The 25913-nt window shown below is 33.7% G+C and overlaps 1 protein-coding gene across 1 annotated transcript in view; it reads left to right on the top strand.

Annotated features, from left to right (window-relative positions):
- CFAP47 (cilia and flagella associated protein 47) overlaps positions 1 to 25913 on the top strand; it is a gene marked incomplete at both ends in the record, with an annotated part of 263453 nt that overhangs the window by 98898 nt on the left and 138642 nt on the right. The window contains 6 exon segments of the mRNA XM_079549119.1: positions 1553 to 1639; positions 5967 to 6043; positions 8194 to 8339; positions 11942 to 12050; positions 14398 to 14624; positions 17424 to 17604. Coding sequence (XP_079405245.1) covers positions 1553 to 1639; positions 5967 to 6043; positions 8194 to 8339; positions 11942 to 12050; positions 14398 to 14624; positions 17424 to 17604 — 827 coding nt within the window.

The raw sequence follows: 25913 nt of genomic DNA, 5'->3' as shown, positions 1-25913 counted from the left end.
CGTTCTTGTAGATGGTAGTCGCGCTGGCAAGCCTCCAGTCCTCTGGAAACTCCAGCAGGAATGATGATAGATGGTGGAAAATGGCTTGGCAATCACCTTTTCCAGCTTCCTCTGCACCCTTGGGTGAAGGCCCGTGAGCTTGTGACAGTTCAGTCTCTAACTGTTTCCAACTGAACTGTGGAGGTTTTATTCTGCTCTCCATCCCAGACATCCACATCAGGGGATAGAGTACCTTGAGGATAATTGATCTGACTTTTAAAGATAGATGTCAAGAAGGCATAGGAATTTCAGCCTTTTCCTTCTTTTTAGTGATCACATTCCCTGCTGCATTCATTAAAGGATGGAAATAGCCCTCCTCTTACTGTTAATATATTTGTAAAAATGTATTTTGTTCTCTTTTAGTCCAGCATCAAAGTTGAGCTCAAGATGGGTTTTTGCCTTTCTGATATTCTTCTTGCATACCCTAACAACTTCTTTGTACTATCCCCGAGTTTCCCATCCCTTCTTGCACAGGAGATAGACTCTATTTCTCCTGGAGCCTGAGGAAAAGTTCCCTGTTCATCCATGCCTGTCATCTTCCCTGTTGACTCATCTTTCTGCTCAGAACGTATTTGTTTTGTTTGCCTTTTTTTCTCAGTCACTGAGGTGGTTATTGAGACTGTCTGTAATCTGTTCTATGATTTGGATAGCTCTCATAATAAATTAAAGTGATTAAGTAGTTTAATGTTATACTTATCATTCAACAACATGACAACCACTTACAGTAATTATGAATTTGGGCCGCAGTTTAACCAGTAATCTACAATAAAATGTTTCTTTGAATAGTTTTTTCAGTGTTTAGAGACATCTACTGTTCCACAAGGGGTAGTATTGCTTATTTGCAAATAACACTAGGAAATATACTTGTGATATCAATAAAGTAGCTCTTCTACCAAAAAGAGGGCTAAAAATCTTAAAACTACACGTATGATGTAGTATTATCTAAGAAAAATGCAAATTAAAATATGAGCCTCTTTGATTTTGTGTCAAATATATAGCAAATATCAGATATTTCCAAAAGCTGTGAATTATGTAGCATAAATTATATTTTAGAATATTATTTCCAACTTAAAATATCAGTATTGCTTGTCTTGAAATGCACATTATTTTTGTTTTTAATGTTTTATTTTAAACAGCTTTTTTGAAAGAAAGTTGGTTTCCTTGTCATAAAATGACATGTCCTGCAAAACGTTCCTATGATAACAGATCAATCTGTAGTATTGATTAAGTAGCAGTTTAAAATAATTTTCAGTAATCTGGAATACACGTCTCAGGATTTACATGCTTACAAAACCTTTAAAATTTTCATTATTAAATTGTGCAAATTATTTTAAGTTATTAAATCAAGAAGAATTTACCAAACTACTAAATATTTTTTAGTAGTATTTTGAAAGTACTGCAAGCTGAAAACAGTACACTTCTTTATCAAGCATTTAAAAATTAGAATAAATTATATTTTGTTCCTCATCTTGCTAGTAAAAAGTAGTATTTACGTGTTCTTGCCATATTCCAGGGTCATTTTCCTGGAATCCACAAGTTACTTAAGTCAGCCGGAACAAGTACATCAAGCCAGGCAATTAAAACAGGAGCAAACGTTCAGGTAAGTTTTGAATGGCAATTGCGAATTATAATGTAGGACAAGGAGTAGTGGCCTAAAACTTGAACATAGGAAGTTCCATACTAACATGAGGAAGAACTTCTTTACAGTAGGAGTGGCGGAGCACTGGAACAGATTGCCCAGAGAGCTTGTGGAGTCTCCTTCTATAGAGATATTCAAGACCTTCCTAGATTCCTCCTTGTGCGATCTACTGTGGGGTACCTGCTTTGGCAGAGTGGTTGGCTTCAATGATCTCTTGAGGATCCTTCCAACCCCTGTGATTCTGTAATTCTGTAATATATGGAGTTGTACAGTTTTATTAGTATTACATATATATGTATATTTGTGTGCATAGCAGTTGTAAAGAATTGTAGGCGAGGACATGGAAACCATAGTAGAAAGAAGCAATATTTTTAAAATAATTTTGAGATAATTTACTGAAACAGTTGAGAAAGAAAAATATGCTATAAAAAGTAAACATGAATGTGATATCCTTTCTAGAAAAAGCATCGTTAAAAAAAATATATCATTTGTAGAAAAAGCAGAATTAAAAGGTGAAATATTGATGCTGGGTGTGGACAACCATGATAACTTAGGTGGCTGATATATTAAAAATGTCAGTAAGATTGACCAGCTTCATGTCACTAGAACCTTAGAAGAAGGAATAGTTCTGAATCCTGGAATGAAGTCTATAGATTTATTTGAAGGTACAACTGCCTATTATATATGGGCAGTCCAGGGAATTCAGACTGTGCTGAAGTGTAAAATATTGCAGGTTCTGTAGGCCTCTGGAGCTGCAAATGAGAATGAGAGGATGTTAATACAGAATTATTGAAATAAATTAATATAATTTTGTGTCTAGACATTATTCCTTAAACAGACCAAGGGCAGATTTTCTAGCATAGGGAATCTGGAAGGTGAAGGAGAGTTCAAAATAAGTGTGATAAATGTAATAAAATCACAAAAACTGAAAAGCAGAAAGTAACAGAGACAAGGAGATATATATCATAAAGATGGAACAATGTTTAAATAGATTTATAGTCCAAAAGAATTTCTGTCTGCACTATCTCTAATTGTTAAACTGTGAGATAAGTATCAAGAAGTTCAGATGAACAGCAGGAAATCTTTAGGAGCATTGAAGAAGAGAGATGTAGATCAGAATCATTCACAGTCAAGGTAAAAAGAGAAAGAGGCAATCCAAAGAAGGTTTTGCACTCTTTTCATAACACTCTCTGGAAATGTCCTAGCATAGATCACAAATATCTAATACAATTTTTGGAACCCGCCAGACATTACAAATTGCACTGTTTTAATAACTGTCAGCTTAATAACTATTTTTCAGCCACAGGCTGAAAGTTTTAATTCTAAGTTATTTAAAATAAAATCATAACCATAGCTTGTGTCTGAGCCAAGGTATAATTCGTGGTTGCAGTCAAAACCTCTTTTTCCACCTTTAGCTGAATGATCTTTGTGAGAAGGGTGGTGGTTTTTCTTTTATCCAATTGACTTTTTTTTTCTTTTATGTATATTGTGATAAATGCCATTAGACTTTTTCAAGTTAAGCATTTTTCTGTGCTTTTTGAAGCCCTCGACACCTCAGTAGTTGTCCTTGGCCCACATCTGTGTCCCAGTATGGTCTTCTCCCCATGGGAGAAGAACCAGATGAAGAGATGCTTGCTACATGGCCCAGGAATTCAAATACAAAACTATGCTGAACTAAAACTATGTGCTTAGTCCCACAGTTAGATCAAGGATCCTTTGCCGTCATGTCTAAACAGTATATAGTTTTGGAGCTCATCTTCTTCAACATATTTCATACAGTAGAATTGAATGTTAATGTGAGTAAAATGATTAGTGTGTAAGGCCTGCTAGGACATTACTGTGGGCTTGAAACCATAGCAAAATGTCTATGTAGACTAATTTTATAGCAGCTTAAGCTGTTCTGTCCAACCTTATTTCTCAGTGTATTTAAAGGGAACATACTGAGCAAAACTGAGTACAGGCTTCTTGAACATTTATATTCTTTTAATCTTTAGTATTGCAAGAATTATGTATTTTATTTTAGTGGGATGAGACATAATGTGTATCTGCCAAAAACTTTCTTTCTTTTCCCATTCATTAATCTTCAAATACTTTATTTTAGTGAGAATAAACTTACAGAGACAGACCTTCAAATCAGTAAAACAAGTTTCTCAGTCATTCAACTCCAAAAATGGGATTTATGCAAACCCCAGTGAAGACTTGTTGTATTACATATGGTCTTAATGTATAATGTCATCATTACATTATTATATTTGTTGTCGGTTTTCATATAGCTTTTAAACAGTTCATGGTTTCTGTAATGATTTTTTTTGCTCTAGTCTCTGTCTTTACAATCACACCTTGGCATTCTGATTCAAAGATAAAGCACTGAAATAGGAAATTTGTAATTTTGTACTTTTATGTGAAATGAAATAAATAATTATTTGTTAGTATAGAATATATATTATGTTGAACCCACGTACTTCAGAGATCATTTTCCTTTCTGAAAAATAAAAAAAAAAGTATAGATGTTAAACTGAATCTCCAGGGTATCGTATTCTGAGAATTTTACAAATCAATTTATTTAAGGTTGTGATTTTATTTTTTTAAGCACAGCAATATTAACACTGTAAGAGGGACCAGTAGCTGGCAAATCTTGTACGTTATAATTGTTTACTATAAGCTGGCTCATCAAATTTTACTGCTAGAGGAGAATTACTTTTTTGTGTAGATAATATTGAACCCAAGTCTAGAGCTGAAAAATTTACTTGCAGTATTTTTTTTTTAAGATACATTACAGTATTTTTTTCATCATCTGTGGGCTCTTGCCTGTACTTACTTTAAATTAAACAAAACTGTCCTTCCGTAAATGTAACAGCAGAACTCCTGTCAGCAGTGGTACAAATTATTTGTGAAGAAGGACAAAAAAAAATATAAAGTAATATCAGGAAAATAAGATAGTAGTAACATAAGAAAAATAAGAAAGTAAGAAGCACAGTTTGATTTGGAGGGATTGGGAATAAGCAAAGACTGTTGTAAATTTTTTTTTTCAGGCATATCTGTTCCTTTCAAATTCACTTGGAAAACAATAACATCATAAACAGAGTAGGATGCTTAGGTTAAAATTTATCCTCTTCATTCCTTTTCCTCCTTTTTCAGAAAAAACTTTGATTATATTAGGTTTGCATGTGAGTGAGTAATTGCACTATCACTGTATATGGACCATTTCTTAGCGTAGAAGTGGTTGGGAGAAACAAGCTTAGCTGTTTCCAGGCTTTCTCACTCTACTTCTTCAGGGCTATAGCCATGTGGAAAAGAACTTTGCAAGTGAACTAAATTAACTGAAGCAAGAAGGTAACGATTTATATCTCCCTAATTTTGCCAAGAAAAATGCAGATGTTCAACTGTCTATATTGCATTTTTTTCTTAAATAATTGTGCCCCGTTTCCTCTAAGAGAAAGTAATAGCTTGTAAGTTTTAAATAGTTTGTGTGCTACTGATTCAGTCTGGGAACTGCTGTGAGATCATTTAAGTATCTTTGAGACTATACCAAAATTTGGTGTTTTGAAACAGTATAGTACATCATGAAGAGCAGAGATATTTATTTAAAATATTTATTTTAGAAAATTGCATTTAGTGATTAACTTGTGATTAACTCTAATTTTTCCTGTTAAGGTATAGTAGGATGAAGCCATGCTGTTTTGTGCTCTGAATAGAAATTGTAATATATCTTTTAAATCTACTGGTATGTAACATTAAATAAATAGGATTTTTAGATGTATTTCTAGAATAGCTTTTAAGGGGAACACTGAAAAACTGATATGAAATCAACTGAGTTATCAGTGAAATGCAAGGCCTTTGCATTTTGCATTCCAAGACCTCCGGATGTACAAGGTAATAATTATCTATTGTCATAGGATACTGCAATGATAAAGAGAAAAATTGTGTGGAAGATTATTGGACGGCAATGCTTTTGACTAATACATATATCTGTATTACAATATATATATAATATGTATATATATATTTTGACATGGAGTTTGGTTTATATGAATACTGCAGAGATATTACACAAGTTAACTGAGGAATCTTGTTCTACTTTCATTATAAATATGACTCCCAATGTATGTCAAAGAAATTAAATAACCATTATTGATAAATATCTGGTTCCAAAATTTTTTGGTTTTTTTTTTTCATTGAAAGCATTTGAATTTCCTGTATTTATGTCTACAAAAAGGAAAAAAGCTGTCTATTAACAGAAATACTAATGTCCAGTTTTGGTCTATTGCTTTCCTTTGTTTCCTTTTAGTTCTGAAAATAATGTGTTAAACTGTAAAAACAGGACACTGCTTGAAGAGCCAAATGAAGCCAAATACTTTAATTGCTGTAAGTATCTCTATATCACTATAACCTCTTACGTTACTACAGTAGCAATTAAAGCATCTGATTCTGAAGTCTTAAAATACACTTGGTAATTATTATTTAGTAGAATGTATTATTTGTTGAATTGACTGAATTTATTTCTAAAGCTGCACTATAGACCTAGTGACTTTAACATAAATAAATTTAAAAGTGCTTATTTCATTCTTTTAAGAGCTGCATGGGAGTTCGCTGTGGAGCTTCTTCAGCTTACCTGGTTTATCTTTGAAAGTATTCATAGACAGTACAAATCTTGCTTTTATTTTCCTGTGAAACAGAAAATGAAAAAGTTCTGTAAAAACGCATGAATCTGAAGCTGTCAAAAGTCCTCTTGAGCAAAATTTGACCTCAGAAAATGAATTCTGTCCTCTTGGAAAATATTGTTTTGTTTTCATGAAACTATATGAAGAACAGATTTGTAATCTAATTTGAATCACCTTCCCTTCCATTTATATTCATTTCTCATATTGTACTCTGAGATATGATTAACAGCTAACTAATACAGCATTCATAAAAATTCATAAAAATGTATTTACTTTAACTAATGAGGTAGTTTACAACTATTGTAGTAACTTAAGAATAGCTTTCAAAGCAAGCTTAGCTTCAGATTGTTGCTGCAGAGACATTTATTATAGTGCTTTAGTTTTGTAGGAACCTAAATTTATGCTTTTATTTCTTGTAGAAGTGTAATTCTGCTTTGAGAATAATTTTTCATTCTTCTCTCTGTAACATGGCAAAACCTAAATAAGAGTCTTCTCTGTGTTTTACATCCTGAACTGAGGAAACATTGCTGTTAAGGGCAAGTGAAGTCCTAAGTGCAAAGCAGGCCTCAAGAAATACATTTTTGTTTTTTTTGGAGCAGCCACAATAAAAGGCTGCTTTTATTAAATCTGAATTATGTACTGAATGTGCCTTCTTTGGTAACTGTTTAATTTTTCACAATCCAGGGAGCAGGTAAGGAAGGAGGGCTCTCACAAGATTCACTGTTCCACAGTCTGAAATACTTTGGACGAGGAACATTTGAACAGGAGACTAAATAGAAAAAAAAAAAAAAAGAATTACCCTTTTGGATGGAAGGGTAAAAATTGACCTTTATGTTTGTTTTTGTTTGTTATTGTTTATATTAGCTTTGGAAACAGCAGATTCATGTGCAACTTAGCTGTTGGTTGAATTGTGTATGTTGGGAAATTCCTTTTGTTTGGAAACTATTCTTTCAATTTGAATTATGGGGAGAAGAAGTATTTGGAGGTGGGAGGAGGTGTGGATGATTAGTTTTCTTTAATGAAGCTCTTGGTGTTTGGGAAGGGAGGTAGTGAATCATTTATATTTGTTTAGCCAGAGTATGAAGTAAGGTTCTTATTTAGCCCTGCTTGAGCATGCTGGGTTGGACCAGGTGAACTGCAGGGGACCCTTCCAGCCTCATGCATTCTATTGTTCTGTGATCTGTGTTCATTTCAGTTACCTGCACTTCTGCTTTCCAGTCTGTTGACCTTTCTAGAATGTTAGATAGCCAAGGCTGAACACAAGTCAAATTCTAAACTGTTGTACATTACCCAAATTTGTTTAGTTAAGGAAAAGCACTCACTGAGAAAGTTGTCTGAATCTGCCACATTCACCTGTAAGATTCTTAGTGTCTTAGGAAGAATGTTATTTGTCAACACAAGGTTTAGTTTAAAGCAGTGCAAAAAAGGTAAGTTTGACTGAACTTAGTTATTATTAATTCTGGAGAATTTCATATTATAGCAACATGTTTCTGCTGCTGAGGTCAAGGCAGTTCATTTAAATAGTATTAAACTAGAGTATTAAAGAGGAGTTATTTAGTTATAGGCTGTACATCTTTAAAGAGTTTTTACTGATAGTGAGAACAGTCTGTTTTCTTTGATTTTGTGTCAGTACACACAATAATCATAGAGTCATAGAATTACCAAGATTGGAAAAGACCCACAAGATCACCCAGTCCAACAGCGTGCAGTATTGCAGGAGGTTTACATAAGTGTAACATTGGAGTGCCTTTAACACCAACTGTTACAGCAGGCTGTACACAGTATCCTAGGCAGATGCAATATATTATGTCTCATTCTGTTCTATTTGAGCAACCATTAAAACTTTTTTAACAGCTGTCCAGTCCAGCCTCCTGCCTGAGTTCTTCAGTCCCCAGGAAAAACTGTTTTTGGCAGGGAGAAGTTCTGCAGCCCTAGAGATTCTCTTTCTTCCATTTAATCTGGAAAAACGTTACTGCACAGTCATTCTGGTTAATGAAATGGTAAGAATGGAAACTAAGTTCTTTAAGTGGTTCTCACATGATATTCTAGTCAATTAAGATCATTTCTGTAAAGCTTTTAGATGTTTGAAGTGATCTATGCCCAGACTTGTGGAAGTGAAAATATTTCCATTTTCTGTTTTTTTTTTGGTTGTTTGTTTGCTTTTGGTTGAAGCACAATATTCATATAATTCTTTCAGGCAAATGTTGCTTAAGAAGATCAGAAGGTTGCAAGTTTTAGCAAAGAAATTTAAACCAAAATTTACCACTCTTTTATATCCAGAAAAGAAATTAAAAGCATTCGCCTTTTGTACATGAATACTGACCCTTTTTCTTGATTCATGCAATCTAAGATTTCCTTTGTTTTTAAATGAAATTGATTTCATCAAGTTACCAAGACCTATTTTTGATCAACTTTCAGAGTTTAAAATTTGCAATACAGCCTTTTTGATGTTCCTGTAATCCTATATCTCAGTGGCAACAACCTTCTTATTTTTCTCTTCTCACCTCTTTAACCTCTTTGCTGTGTTTTGCCATTAGCTATCAATGTTTTTTCAACATCCTGTTGTTTGTCTAATCCTACTTTATGTGTGGTTGATCTCAAGGCTTGCATTCTGTTTCTTACATCTGTAATATAAACTCTGTTTCAGGTTTTGCTCTGTGCCATTACATGTATCTGCTATTCTGTGTTTCATTTCCTTTTTTTTTTTTTTTTTATTTTTATTTTTTATTTGTAAGAATACATCCAGAACTACATGACTTATTCTTTTTCTCCTTAGAGAAGCTTAGGAAGCTAAGCAGGTTCTTAGCTTCCATGCTTTTCCTCAATACAGAGCAAGAGATTACTTGTAATCTCTTGATGTTTCTTTGTATTGTTTAACTAGGTTATAGCACCTGGCCATTTTTATTTTTTTCCTTATTTTTAAAGAAAATAAGACCAATACAATGATGTTCAAATGTGTTTATCTGACCCTATTTGATATTTGAAACCACTGGCAATTTTTATTTTTATTTTTATTTTTTTTAATTTTTATTTTTTTTAAGAAAGAAAGCCATGATTGGAAGCTTTAAAGAACATATAGTTGAGTTGTGGTTTAACTCCAGTAAGCCAACAGATTGGTCAGGCACGACCTTCCCTTGGTAAAGCCATGCTGGCTGTCTCAGATCACTTGCTCATCCCTCATGTGCCTTAACATGTCTTCTAGGAGGATCTGTTCCACAGTGATTTCAGGCACTGAACTGAGGCTCACTGGCCTGTAGTTTCCTGGGTCCTCTTTTCTCCCTTTTTTGTAAATGCGAGTGACGTTTCCTTTTTTTCCAGTCGCTGGAGACTTTGTCCAACAACCACATATTTTCAAATATGAGGGAGAGTGGCTCAGCAACCACATCAGCCTGCTCCTTTAGGACCCTGGGGTGTATGTCATCTGGCCCCATGGACTTGTGTACATTCAGTCGCATGAGGCAGTCTCAGACTTGCTCTGCATTTACAGCAGGGTGGATTTACTCCCCCATTTCCCACCTTGAGGCTCAGAACTGCAAGCTTCAGGGACATCAGAAATATGAAAATCCTGTCTATCAGTGAAGAGGAAAAAACTCATTTAGTACTTCAGCCTTCTCCATATCTCTTGTATCTAATTCTCCTTTCTCATTTACCAAAGGAGGTACTCTTTCTTTGACATGCCTCTTCTGACCAATATAGCTATAGAATCCCTTCTTGTTGTTTTTAACATCCTTCGCCAAATTCAGCTCCATCTGTGCCTTGACTTTCTTAATCCCCTCTCAGCAAGTCCAGACAGCATCCCTGTATTCTCCCCAGGTGACACACCCTTGTTTCCACAGCTGGTACAATCCCTTCTTTTCCCTCAGTTTGACCAGCAGCTCCTTGCCAAGCCATGCTGGTTTCCTGCCTCCCCTGCCTACTTTCTTATTCTGAGGGACAGAGAGCTCTCAGAAGGGCATTCTTAAAGAGTAGCCAGCTTCCTTCCAGTCCCTTATCTCTAAGGACAACTTCCCAGGAGATCTCAATCAGCAATTCCTTAAACAACCTGAAGTTTACTCTCCCTGAATTCAGGGTCCTGACCCCAGTCTTTGCCAAGCCCCCGTTCCTCAAGATCACAAACAGGAAACAGGATTTACATGTTATGTAGACCAAAAAGCAATATATTTTCAAAGCAGGGAGAGAAATGGGGAAATTTGTTCATACATATAAGCATATTGTTGTCAGCAATGACAAGAAAACTAATTGGTAGTAGAACTGGCAACGTAGCAACCAGTACCTTCATGAAATTAGATGTACATGCTGTGAGTTTGTTAATAGTCCTTATGGAGTCAAAATGCTGCATCAAATAGGAATAATTTCTCTTTAAATTGGCTCCCAGGAGTGGCTATTAGTTTATTTGTGGGAAACCAATTTTGCTGTAGGATTCTTTAATCCCTGTTAAGGAAGATTTCTCTGAACTCTTAAATCAAGAAAGGAGAGAAAGTGCCATGAAAATTGAATAGGTTTCCTTCTGCTGGGTCAGAAACATAACTGCAATGTTGCCAGCCTTAGTGTAAATATTTGATGAAGCCTGGAATAAAATAAAAAACAGACTCATCTTCTTTTATTGACCAATATTAGAGAGAAAAAATTGCATAGTTTGGCAGATGAACAAAATGATATAAAGATTTTTTGCCCTCGTATCTGGAATGCAGAATAAATGACTGATACGCATTTTTAAGGCAGGATTTTATGGAATGTTGTTTATGAGAAAGATAAGAGATGACCTTCTGTGGCAAGTTATATGTTTTGTTGCAGCACCATTTGATCCCTTGCATTGCAATCAATCAGTTAAATGATCCAAAAAAAAAAAAAAAAATTGCAGTAATTTAAAAATGCAGAAGTTAATAAAGCAATAATATTATATGTACTAAATCTCCTAGTAAGTATATAAGTAGCTAACTTAGGTATTTTTAGTTTTGGGATGTCCTCTTTGTAACTTCAAACTGTACTCTAATGAATTTTCTTATTTTTTTAGTAATACTTTTTTTTCTATTTCACCCTTTTTAATTTTTTTTTAATTTCTTCAATGACTGAAAGTGTTATTTCTCTGATCATTAATTTATACTTCATGACAAGTTACAGTCTTTCTTTTTTTTCTAGGCCATGTTTGTGTTTGCTTTGAAGTTCCTATAAGGCTTTAATTATTTTTGATGAATTAAGTAAGATTTGTTAACTTATTTTCTTCTTAGTGGATAATTTGTACCTGATGCTAGCCTGCTTTGACTTCTGCTCTTGTTTGCTTTCTTGAAAAGTGTTACTGGCTCAAAATTACAATTCTTAACAGTGGAAAGCAATCAAGGCAACTGGTATACGTGTTTAAATATATCTGGCTATAGCACATAATAAGAATTTACCATTCTATATATGGTTCAAAGTATTCTCATTCAGTTAAAATATATTGAAAAGGATTCATCTCATTGAAATTTTTTCATTTTTCAGATACATTAAAGAAACATGATTATCATACTAGGGTTTGAAACAGTAATTTGCTTTTATTTGAACATAGTTCTAAAATGATGCTTCTTCCAGAATTGCAAATTGATTATGTGTTTCTGTGTTTCAGATTGGAGAATTTGTATATCTTGTAGAAGGAGCAGGTGACATACCTTTGCCTTCAGAACTGCTTCCAATGGATAGTCCAAATGTTTTGCATGTTAGCAGTACATTAGAAGGTAAAGTAAATGGATGGTGGGAGAGAAAAATAGAGCAAATCAATCTACTTCACAAATATTCTTTAGTTCCCAGCGATTTTTGCTAAAATTCATTAATTATATCTGATATAAGCAGTTGTTTGTAGTACAGTGTAACTATGAGATGTTTATTTTAATATTGTCCAGTACATTCCCTTCAGTGCAGAAGTTAGCTAGTTTTTAGCTATTGTATTCAATTTCTGTGTAAAGTTGTTTTCAATATAGTTTATATGAATATCTTCTCATAATTTCTCTTGTTTTCTACTTCAGAATGTAGGTTGTAGTCAGATATACCAGGGCAAGTCATCTTTGACTAGTCTTCCTAGTTTTATAATGTTTTGTATACAGTATTGTGATTTTACAGATATAGTTTTGTCCTCAAGCAGTGATAAATTGCTGCCATTCCTATTTCAGAAAGGCATGGCAGTTATTTGAAATATATCTACTTTATGTTCTGAGACTAAAGAATGTGATACACATTAGGAAGTTACGTTACTGTTCTTCCTGTTGCTTGTTAAGAAATGTTGAAATGTCTGACAGTAACTAACCTGGAAATGGTCATTATGTATATGGCCTATTTCTCTGATTGTGATTGAGATGTACTTCTCCATGACTGAGTCTTAGATGTGGTTTTGTGTGAGCAAATTTTAATATGTTAGAGATTATGTTTCTTCCAAGAGTTTTTCTGATAGGACAGATTTAGTATGGTAGAAATTAAGGATGACACATCCAGGTCAAATAAGATGTTTATGTAACTTAAGACAACTTCTATGCCACTTCCTTTGAAGACCCTCTAATATTTTGTATTCAAGCATTTTAACTATTCTTATGAAGAGAGAAAGGAAAAGCCTGGATTGTATAATCAATTATAAATTCATTTTACCACAAACTAGAATCTTTTCTATGCTTCATATAAAAATATTATAGTGATTATATGCTAACAGTTTTTACAACATGCTCAACCCTAAAATAATCAAGGTCTCTTGCACCCTTATGTGTGTTATGCAGAGGCTGTTCTTGTATAAGCAGTTAATTCAAGAGTATGACCATTCATTAAGTTAAGTGCATCCCATTCTGGATCATCGTGAAATAAAAACTGTTATCAGAGGTCAAAACAACTGAACTGTCATAGTACGTTACAGTCTTGGTTTTCAGTAGCCATTTTTTCTTAATTCTGCTTTTGTTGTGTTTTCCGTAGGAAAGTCAGTGTTCTACTAGATATTCATTGATGAGACACAGAGATAGATCTCCATTATGAATAGCAATGAGATGTAAAACGTGTAATGTGCTCTAGACTTTACTTGGAACTTTCTAGTTACTACAAGCTCTTCCTTGCTTGTAATCCTAGAATTGGTCTGCTCAGGGTCACATTCGTGGGACCTTCTTATCTTTTGATCTTCATATCTCAGCCGTTTCAAGCCACTTTGGGCTGAGATTCAAAGAAAGCCGCTGTTGAGAATAGTTGAATTTGTGGGTCAGCTAAACATTGTAACAAACATTCACTGAAAAAATAAAAATACAGAGACATACAGCAGTTATGAAAACTTGTCTGCTATGAAACTAAAGCTAAACAGGACAGTGCAAGATGATTTTCATTTATAGCATTTGCATGAAATGGCAGAAATCCATTTTGCTCTTAAATGTAATTTGTCTCCAATCCTTTTCTGTAAAGGCTTGCCTAATAAGATAAAACATTCATTTTCTAGGATCGTTTGGTACCACTGTGTGCACAAAGGTTCTATCACAGACTTATTTTCCTTCCAGGATGGTTTCTTACTACTAATATTTTAATTTGGGAAAGTGAAAATGTTTGTTTGATTTAAGTCAAGTGCACATGTGTGAGGGATGAGTAAATATTTGTTGCTATTTAGTTCAGAGAGCTTTGACAAGAACTGTGGATCTCAAAGTAATGTATTTGGAAAAAAATTGAATTTTACCATCTCTAATTAGAATTATATTGCTAGTAGTTCCTGCTTGTAGGGATGCAATATATTCTACTGGGATAAAAGGGTAGTTGTAGTTTTTAGGTAGCAGAAAGACTTTTTTTTTTTAAGTTTTGCTACTATTGTAATAGCTTTAAGCCGGTGTAGAATTTTTGAATTTTGTATTTGGATTTTGATTTACGTTGATTTATATTTCCCCAGTAATAACAAATAAATTATAAGGAAAATAGGTAAGTAGATAAATAGCATATAAGTGAATATGAAAGGAATTTTGTGTTCAGCCTTTTCTTTGCAGGCTAAGTATTTTAAGTGTTCTAATACAGTTACGATATTTGTCTTTTTTTTTTTCCCCTTTTTTTTTTTTTAATGTGCTTTTACTTAAATAGGTCCAAGTGCAGTAGAGCCAATTTTATATTTGAAATGTAGAGTTGGACAGACTCTTGAAGAAAAACTCAGGATTCCACTGGTCAATGAATCGAGAGAAAGAGCTCTGGCTATTGCTGCTCAACAGCAGATGTCAACTATTGAATATAAAAGAAGAAAGATCTCAGGAACTCTGGATAGCAGTAGTGTCAGAGCTGCAACTGCATTGCTAGGGCTGTCCAGAATAGAGGTGAGAAAAATCAGTAATCTGGTCCTGAAATTAATTAGTTGTTCTTGTTTTTAGGAATGAATTTTTAAAATGAATGAATTTTAAAGTTTCAGGAAATAGTGTATTGGAGTTATGTTTTTTTTACACGTTCTGTAATCTGACAGTTACTAATCTTCATTGCCATCAGACACTGCAGGAGCTACTTTCTCACTCATGCTATTAAGAAGTGCTTCCTTTAAGAAATCTTTGCTGCTGTTAAACAGAACATTGATATTTTATTTCAGTTATCTTCTAAAAAATATAAATTGATTAAAAAAGATATCACGTTCTATGTAATACATTGTAATTATCTGTATTAGCATTTTTTCTTATGCTCATGAAAGTTCTCAAATGGAATTTTTTGTATTTATTTTTTATAAGAACAAACTTGTTCTTATAAAACAGAATAAATTGATGAACAGGAACATAAATTCATGAACAGGAAATACTTTTTTTGCAATCAATACACAGTAGTTTTGGAAAGCTGCAAATCTGCCTTAAACAGTAGCTCCCTATCCCTACACAATTCCTAGCTAGTGATATTTTCCCAAGAAATCAGCATCTAGAAGCAAAAAAATTCTCCCTAGATAGTCCAGTAAATATTCAATTACTGCATGTGAATAAATTTTTAATAGCGATAATGCCAAACCAAACTTTTCTCTTACACAGAATTAGAATATACATTTCTATGCATTTTGATAAAACTCTGGGTTTGATTAGTTAATTTCCCATGTGGCAGATCGTTGAGAAGATGTATACGATTCCAGTTTTCCAATTGGACATTTCCTTAAATAGGGTTCCCAGTGCTGCATGATTCCCAGTGCTACGGAAGAAAATTTTCTCTAGTGTCCTTGATGCTAAATGTATGTGTTTGGTTACAGATAAATTTAAAAAGTTATACAGAGGAAATTAAATGAGGAAAATAAAAAGTGGGTTTAATATGTTATATGTTTGTCACAGGACAGGGATTGTAACCATGTAATCTGGCCTCAAATATTTTTCTTTTGGATTATAGCTAGTACACTGCTTATAAACTTTTTAAAATTGAAGTCCTTTAATATTAAGAGTGCTGTTGAGTGCAACAGTACTTCAACTGCTGTGAAGCTGTGAATTTATTCAAAACATAACATAAAAGGAATGTTCTTTTTGCCACTAAGTATGCTAAGATCTAATGTGAGTGCTAAAATAAATGAGACTGTAGAACGATGGAGGACTGTAAGTTATGAAATGTGTAATGATGAATTCTAACACTGAATCACATAAGAATTGACAATAAGGTGCAAAAAGAGGTATGTTCTCCATGTACACAAGTATTTTAATTGTTCATGAGAAATTAAATGAAGTACTTCTGCTATACACTGCTGTAGAAAAGACTTCATTCAAAATTATTTTTCAGTATAGTAATTCACTATGCAGATAAATTTCTGGTAAGTGTTGCTATTTATTCTTTTTATCATGAATTATTACTTACTGTCTGTATGAAAGTGACAATATAGAAGTTCTGGTGAAATTTGCTGAAGGAACTTTCTGTATTTGAAGGGAACTTGTGTTCTGCAACTTAATTTGGAGCTGAACTATATTTCCATGTTTGTTGTCTAAATAGGCCCTCCCCAGTTCCTGAATGAAAAATACCCTCTCCAAAGGCCCTGTGGTTTGATGAATTGTTTAGGCTCATTAAATCCTTTGGGAGATACATGACAGGTTGGAGAGAAATCTGGAATTTCTGCAGAATATCTAGCACTCTCTTTTTCATTTCCTTTACACCTTTATACCCACTTCCTACAAGTATAAATTTTTTATGTAATGGATGGAGAGAATGAAAATTGCTCTTACATTTCTACTAGTTGTTGGTCCACTTGTACCTGTAAAATTGCTGTAAATAATTGCATGTTTTCCTTTTTTATTAAACTGTAAGTTTTACAGTTTACATGCTTACTTAAGTCACCTTCTTATTGGAAAAAAAGGAAATCTATTTTGTTTGTCTTTGATTATTAGAGTTACTAGAATTACTAACTTTGTTGAACTTACAATTACTCTTGATCATTGCAAATATAACGTGTTCCAGATAACAGATTCAAAATTGCAGTAGTGGCCAAGCTGTGTATTAAATAATGGCATTATTTCTGTAATGCTAACTGTGTCTAACTTAATTTTTGCTATGAGATTTAAATGCCTATTTGGAACTTGTTTTTTTTGTATTGTGCTAAATTTTACTAATATGTTTCATGCTGTTGATTAGCAGTGCCAACAGGAGGAGATTATTTGTCCATGAAGTTAATTTTAAATCTTTGATTCCTCAAACATATTGTCAACATTTAAGTATTAATAACTATATCGTTATATAACTATGTATTAATAACTATATAGTTATTGCTCACAAAATATGTTTTTTCATGTTTTTCATTATTTAGAAACATTATGAAGTAAATGAAGAAGCACATCCACATCCAATACAAAGTAAATTGTTAGTTTAATATTTTTTTTCTTTTTGGTCTTCCTTGAAAAGCTTCCAAGGCTTGCAGAAAGGTTTCGGAGCAGGAGGTGGTTGAACTGTAAATCTCAATGTATATTAGTTTTAAAATTAATGTTTCAGATACATGATGTCTAAAAAAATATTAATAAGACAGTTTTTATTTAGAAGCTCCTCTCAACCATTTCTATGTAACGGGCCTAGTTACCAATTCAATTACAGAACTACACTTTTAAGACTGTCTCATTTCACATTTCTTAACCTACAATTATTATGATTTTCGTATGTATATGTTATTTCTTTACTTCCAGAGGTATGAACTCTTAAAACCACGTGAATTCCCTCCAGAGTTGAAGTACATGGATTATAGTATACAAGTGAGCATGCAAGAATTCTTTGTGGTTCCTGAGAAGCTCTCTATTCCTGTGTTGGCATCTAGCAGAGTTAATTTGAAAGATCCTTCAGAAAAAGTGGTTTTGTCTGAGAAAATAGGTAAGAATGTTCTTAAATTGGATGGATTTGACTTATTCTCAAAGAAAAGTTAGTTTGCTAGGATTCCCTTAACATATTCAGAAAATGGTCATTGTCTCTATTCTACTACTGCTCAAGTCCTCAGTCGTGTCTTTTTCATTAATATCTAAGTTCCATCTTATCAGCTCAAAGCAATAATTTCCACATACCATTGTTTTTGTCAATGGAACATAACCACAGCTGACTTGTTCTAAAAGAGGAAATAATTTGGACTGTTTGTCTGTCAGATTCTGAATTTGTGCTTATTTCTCTGTTTTCTGATGGAGGACTGATCTGTGCTTAAATTTTACCAGTGTTACCGCCTGTTTTTCTTATGTCCCTCCTCAGTCAGCCTGAGGAAAGTGTCATTTAATTGTATACTCTTCGCTCCCTGTTCTTCACTAATGAAAGGTTATGGGTCAGTCTTCACAGTGGTCTTGTCAGCTTTGGTTATTTTTCATACACTTTTGATTATTCTTGTATTCTGTGTTTTACACTGAAATCTTAAATGTTTTTGGTTCGCTACCATTTTGATCTCTTTTTTTTTCTAGTTTTTTAAATGATTTATGTAAGCCTTAAAAGTTGCATTTCATAAAAGAACTAGAACAGTGTGTTCTGTCTTTATATACCTGATCTATGCATGTTTGTGTCACAGTTAATGTATTATACCACAGCTATCTGATAACAGCATAGAAAAATAATTTTTTGGTTTTGCTGGTTGAAATTAAGTGGTTATTTATTAAAAGCTGTGGTACATTTATTAAAAGCTTGAAATATGGTCAGCCACTAATGTGAAAAATCCATAGATTCTTCTGATCACTTTTTCTAAGTCTTGATCAGTAGACTCTTTCTGAAAGTTCCTGTAGTTATCACTGACCTGTGGATTTGTACATGTACTTTCATGGCCTATGTTTGTTTTCCTACTCGTTGTATGCCAGGTGCATTTTTTGTTTGTTTGTTTGCTTCCTGGAAGAAAATTAAAGAATTTCTGTCAGGTCAGAAATTGTTCCATTTAGACTTCAGTGTCTGTGCACTGCCAACAGAGCATACTAAATCAGATTAGAGACTGGTTTTAGAATGCATTTGCTATTGAAATGGTTTGACAGAGAAACACAATTTATTAATTCATTTTAAGTCCTTTTCCATCCTAGAAGGATGAATATGATCTAAAGATAAATTAGAAGTGTCTGCAGTGAAGATAAATTAGAAGCGTTTGCAGTGAGATGTGGGAAGATGGTCTTGCCTCAGTAAACAGTATTGACAGAAGAATTAGTTCAGAAGTGGAGCTTCCTGTGTCTATCAGAAGTTAACAGAAATTTGGAAAGAATTGTAAAAAGATAAACCGTAAGAATATTCCAGGGCTAGAAAAGAATGCTTAGGACAGGAGCAATTGCTTTGAATTCTGTGCACTTCCAAAGCAGTTAAAGCATAGCCCCTGTTGTATGTCAGTATTGCATGAGACAAATAGCCTGTGTTTACTGTATGTGGAAGGAGGTCATCTAGTGAAAATAACATCAGCACATTGCCTGAGGACACAGTCTAATGCTCAGCCTAGCTGCATTTCATACAGAGGTTGTTAGGAAACCTTTGCTGTTCTTGAATTTCAGCTTGAGAACTCATCCTCCTAAAAGTCCTCTTCAAGATGCACAGAATGTAACTTATAATTCTTTGCAAAGTAAAAATTTTGGTTTGTAAGAAGACCATGTGCCACAGTGATTATTTACCATTGTCTTTGAATATGATCCTAAAAGGCTTTAGTAACTTCAAATCATAAACAGTAGCCTAGAAAAGAATTTAGTCCTTTTATACAGCTCAGGTTAAAAGCAATTGACAATAAAAAAATTGTGATGCTTATGTCAAAGGATAATGAATTTCAGTATGTAGAAACTCATGTAAGGCATATATAATCTTGAAATAAATTGGTTTTTGTTCTTAGCTGTGGATGTTACTGGAGAATGAAATGAAAAGGCTAAAATGTCAATTGGAATTCAAATAATGGCTCCAGATTTTAAGCAACAGAGAAGTAGCATCCCAAAACACCTCCATGCTTCACCAAACAGACATTTTGCCAGTTTTCTTGGATGCAGCATGTGCAGAAATGCTCTGACTATCTTTCCTTGTCTCTATTTATGTGTTTCCAGAACAAAATGAATGCAAGAAACAAATGGCTCTATCTCTTTATTTTCCATTTTCCCATCCCTTGCCACAATCTCTTATTAATCAGGGAGTCATTCCCTTTTTGCTGGTGATAAAAGGAAGATGTGACCTTGAAGTTATGTGAGAAATAGTGCTATGGCTGATGCTAAGAACACAGAGACAGCAGTACAAAATGAAAGGGCCATAAGTCTTTCTAAAGTAAACTGTACAGTAAAAGTTTCATTCATTATTAGGTAGTTATAAAAATAGGGTAACCTCACATGTCTTTTCTACTCCGTTTCCCTTTCTTTCCCAAGAAATAAAAAAATAAAAATCAGAGAAGATTAAGAAAGAATCGTGACAATTTTTCCGCACCATAACCAGCAAGTTTAATGAAGTTGCTGTCATACCACGCACGGTTCTTTTGTAATAGAACAAATTTTTATGTAACCAAGTTGTTTAAATGACTCATTGCCTATTTTTTTGCCATGAACCCTTATCGTTGTCTATTCAAAAGAGAACAGGCAAGATCTAAATGTGGAAATAGCAAGATGCAGTTGTGTTAGGAGTAGATATTTGCATGTTTCGTACCTGATGTTTATGTTGGAATGGGGGTTGGACTTGATGATATTTTGAGTCCCTTCCTACCCCTGCTATTCTATGATTCTGTGACTGTAATTAGAAATATTATATGCTCATTACTATATTCGTCAGTAAGTGCAGAACAACTAACAACTAAAAATTAAGTTTTAAAGCATTATTTGACATACTTAATTCTGACTGTTTAGCAGGAAATATATTGTTCAAGAATTTCCTTTTTTTTTTTTTTTTTGATGTTTTATGCAGTCATATCAGATAGTAAGTAAAAAATATCTAGACTGAATCATCTATAATATGGATTTTTTCATATGTTAGTAATATTTCCTAAACACTCCATATTCTTGAGAAATAAGTTATTTTAAAATTTGCACTTTTTCATGACTTGTGGTCAACCTTACCTCCTGCTTTCTATGACTTTTAAATGTCTCGTATACTTTCTCAGCATTGGTTTTAATCAGAAGAAACTTCTTTTTCTTTACCTAAAGCAAATTCCTAAGGCTTTAAATCTATTCTTTTATAAAGTGTTGTCAGTAATTCTGTTATCTCATTCTAGTGTTCAGTGGTCCTCATGCTATTAAATTTTTCAATTTCTTACTAGGTTGGTTTTTTTTGAAAGCATAAAGTCTTAATTTTTTTAAGCATAATTACCTAGTTACTGTCCGAAACATAGATTGTATTATATCTTCATTATACTGTTTATATTCTGAGCCTTCACTCTGACTCTCACACATTAAGACCTTCAGAGCTCAGTTCTATGATTTAACTGGGAGCATAGTAATAAAAATTTAATTACATTTGGTGGTTTTAATCATCCAGGATAGTGAGCCACAAATGGGATTAAAAGTGTAAAAGGTAACATTTCCAATATTTTGTACTATTTTGTACTCTCCCTCTATGCAAATAATTGATTTAAAATATTGTTCTGTTTCAAATTGTGGTTTTGAAAAATGGTGAAATAAGGTCTTTATAATTTTCATGGCAGCTGCATTATTGAAAAAAATATACGTATTATATTATATATTATATTTGTTTATTATATTATTTTATATATTATGTTTGTAGAAAGTTGTTTTGTGCTTGCATAAGAGAGATATAAAATATTAGACTGGATGATATTCTTTTTTGTTTAATACCTGCAGTAGTGAATTCAATGGAGAACATTTGTATTTGCTAGCTTTTTTGTTGTACTGTGAAAAACATATGGAAATCCTTTTTCCTGTGCTGTTGTGTGAATAAGCTTAATGCTGTGGTGAAGAAAGTTACTAGTCGTCACAAAATATATCAGAGTGTCTTCCACCTTCTTCCATCTTCAGGATTTAGTATTGTCCTCCAAAAGATTCAGTGAAACTGAAGAATCTGCCTAGGAGAAGAATTTGTGGATAGAAAGGGAAGGCTTCACCCTCACTTGACAGATGAATCCTTTAGGGCTGGGGATGCTGATATATGACTAAGGTTTTTACCACTGAGCTCTAACGAATTCTTACGTGATTGTCAATGTCAGGGCTTATCTTCGTCTTTGCAGTCACTGTTACTTTTGTGAGACATAGAAAGTGCTAGTACTCTAAAGCCAGTAATAAATCTCATGTTCTGTGCCCATTTCTCATCACCACTATACCTCAGAGGAGACCATTAGATGATTTAAGAAAGCACATTAGCTTTACTATCTTTCTTAAGTTATATGAAATAAACTATTTATTTGGATAGATTCCAGTTGCCCATTGGCATAGTTTACTGTGCAGCCTCCTTTTTTCTATACCTTTCACAACTATTCTTGACAAATACTGAGGGGCAATTATTTTATTATAAACTATTATAGTTTATTAAAAAGCTAATGAACAAACAAACCCAAAACCCAACACAAAAGAAACTTTGTTCTACCTCACTGTGGTGTCACTCATCAGTTTCTGAATTTGATATGTGAGCATGACTGCTGAGTATTTGTGATAAGATTTTACAAATGGTAATGACATTTTTAATGTTTAAATCAATTAAGAAAAAAACCCCTGTTTTCTCTTTCTAGCATTATCTTGATTTTCTGATTGATCAAATGTATTTTACTTTTTGATTAGATTTGTAAGGTTATACTGCATTTATGTGGGGAAAAAGAATCAATAATCAGTTAGTGGGCTTCTTCAGTGTTCTTCTTCCCACGTGTTTAGATAAAGCTGAGAAAATGTTAGCAAATGAGCATACACGATGATAGCAAAAATTTCAGAGCATGGCAGCGGTTATTAAAATATATAGAAGAGTGATTGCTTTTTCAAGACTACTGGTTAGACTAACGTTCTAAGTCAGATGACCTGATAGATAAACAGAAGTCAAGAGTGTAGCCTCTTCAATGTTCTATATTGGTTATTCAACCTTACAAGAGTCAATACTTGCAAATTCAGTTTTCAGGTTTATGTAGTCAATTCCTTGTGACATGCAGTGTCAGAGGCTGAGTTAAGTTCATTGTGAAATTGAGCTTTTAGTTTTAGAACAGATATTGCTGAATGAAAGCTAATAAAGTATACAGCTGGTTGACTAACTGCTGAAGGCATGCAGATTCCTACCTTCAGAAATTATTCCAACTGATTGTGGTATGAAAGAATAGTATTTCTCTTCTCCTTATTTCCCTCCTCCCACAGTTTGTAATTGGATTGAATAGGAATAAATCCAAAAAGCACTTTTATTACTAAACTGTAGCATGTGCTTTTCCTTAATGTCCACAAGAAGTGACATTTTTCTTTGAAAGGTACTGTTCTTTGGCTGACACAGAAGATTAACTTTGAATTCAGGCCAGGCAGACCTAAAATGAGCGGTAACTAGAAGACACGGGTGTTACTGATTCCAGACGGTGATCAGATTGTCTTTTGTATCAAGTAAATGGTACAAGATGCCAGACAGGTGCCAGAGAACAAGACCATCACCTATGTGCTGTAAATTAGCTTTTCAAGAATGTGTGGTTGTGATACACACCAAACGTTCTACTTTCATAAGCGCTGTTTTGACAGCTGTTTCACATCAAAATTCAATTCAGATTCAGAATCAGGTAAATGTTTCCCATAGGCATTTGTCTAGCACAAGTCTATCAAAATAAACTTTTCATGAAGTGTTTTATTTTTTAAAAAGTCCATTGCATGTAGCTCATTTGACCAATATTTAGATGGTGAATCTTCCCTGCCCTTCTCAGCACAACAATGTTCAAGCTGCGGTTCTTTCTCTACATTTCCTCATTATCACATGAAAGACAGCTATGGGAAGAGTGCTCTGCTTCAGCAGATGAACAAAGAGAACCTAAGATTGGAGCCTAGACTAAAAATAGAGGCACCATGACTGCAGCAAATTAAGTAGGACGCTCACAAGAGTAGGAGAATCCAGAGCTGATGGTTCAAGAGCTGTTTGCCTATTTCATATGAAATATGTTCCCATAAAATAATAAATATATACTTTTGGGAGGGAAAATGTACCATAGACTCGTATTGTTGGCTTGATTTTTCACTGTTAGAGAAATGCTTCCCTTTCACAGTTAGAGGAGTGGTTGCTTCAATCAATTTCATGGATACAGGCCCTGCTTCCTGTTACATGGAAATAGGGCAAGTGCTGTTGGCCTTTGCTTATTGTTTCTACATTAGTCTCAGAATTTATTAATCCAATTGTGACCCTGCGGAATTACATAGTTTCTAATTAATTTTAGCAGTGTATTTTACAGGACTGAGTAAGAAGAAAGCATCTTAAGATAAGACATTTTTAGGCCCAGTTTATCTGATGACATTTAAAATTTGCGTGTTTTTTTTTTTCCCCAGGAAAAAAACACCTTCATTTATAAATCACAGACATGTGGTTTCTGTAATCATTTTGATGCAGAGATTGTCTCGCTACGGAAACCATGTCTTAAAAAATATTTGCTTTGTTAAATAAAAATGATAAAATGCCTTTCCATTTCATCGGTCATTTCAAAGAATCAAGTAACTTATTATTCAGTGTTATTTTTTATGCACAAGAAAGAAATATTTTAATAAAAGAAATGACAAATTAAATATTATTAATGTGGAACAGAATGATTGTTTTTTAATTTTTCTGCAGGAGACATTGGTGATTGAAACTTCAGTGAAGGACAAAAATCAGTTCCATAGAGTTAGAGAGACCCCTGATCATTAGTAATACAAATTTCCATTTAGTGCACAAAGGAATTCACAAAAGTATTTTGGAGCTTCCAATGCACTGTGTTACCTTTCTTTACATATGTTCTAATTCTATTTTATCTTGGAATGTGAGTATTTTAAATGGGCATTTAAAATTTGAAGTATGCGTTTTGTTTCAATGTCCTAAAATAATTATTGTAGAAGAAGAAAATTCTTCATGAACTGAAGAATGGACACTTTTATCCTTTGCATAACTGGTAAACTCAGGTCAACTTCACTGGGAGATAGCCCGTGGGGATAATAGTTTGGTGACAAGATAGAATTAAAAGTAATAATTCAAAAATTACCAGGCCATTAATCTTGTCTTTAAAAGTGAACAAACTAATTTATTTCATTGAGGGTTAAACCTGTGGTGCAATTTATAATCTTTTTGATAGCCAAGTAATGTGAAAAGATTAATAACATCATTCAGTATGATTCGTCTCTTGAACTTGGGCTATTCTTGTGTAAAAAACTGAAGTACAGAAGACACAAGGCAAGAGTAAAGCTTCAGTTTGCTGTTCATGGCAGGGAGGGAGAACTGAATATATGAGGAAAACCACTCCATGAAAGAGAATGGGCAGCACTGCAAATGAGGATTGATTGCACTTTCAAAATTCAGTGCTTGTCACTGAAGATCATGTACAGCTATCTTACATAACATCAGAAAATAAGCCATAATAAAGGACTAAGGGAAACCACAAGAATTTGTCAGGTGTTCTCCCGCAGGGGGAAATGAATTGTTTTTGGAGTTTTATCTGTGAGGTACTATTGTGTCATTGTATTGTCTCAGACCTTCCTCATTATCTTTTCCAACAAGGGCTTTTGGCATAAGTTTTTTTTATCTGGAAAATACTGAAAATAAATGATCTTTGTTAAATATAAAACAGTGAAGTTGTCACAACTACAGTTTTAATTTTTTTGATGTGCCTAGAATCTCTTAGGGAAGGTTGAATGGGAGATCTTATTTTTGTGGCCAGTCAATGATGTTTGTCACATGCCTTTCCTTCTGCTTTGTGAAGTGTTCTACAAGGCCTAGTGGGGGGGGGGTGAGATGATGTGATGTAGCAGGAGTAGAGGAAAAAGTCTGAGTAGATTACAAATTTAGACCTGAATATGTTCAAATGAGGACAGAGTTTACATGGCTTTTTCCTTACTCTAGACATTACTATGGTGAGTTTTTCTTACATACAATTGATTGGCAAGCTGGAATTTTCATGATTTTGTACTAACTTGAACACTTCTGTCATTTTTTGGAAACCCAGACTTTCAATTCAAAATTGAGGAAATGTCTAATAGGAAACTCTCATAAGAACTACTGAACTTAGCAGGATTCCCATTACTGTTGAGGCTACCAAATAGGGTCTGTTCTCTGCAGTATCTCTCCTGCTA

Source organism: Tetrao urogallus, assembly GCF_951394365.1.
Source record: "Tetrao urogallus genome assembly, chromosome: 1".
Lineage (NCBI taxonomy): Eukaryota > Metazoa > Chordata > Aves > Galliformes > Phasianidae > Tetrao > Tetrao urogallus.
Note: the sequence above shows the minus strand (reverse complement) of the source record. Positions and strands in the feature narration are given on the sequence as shown.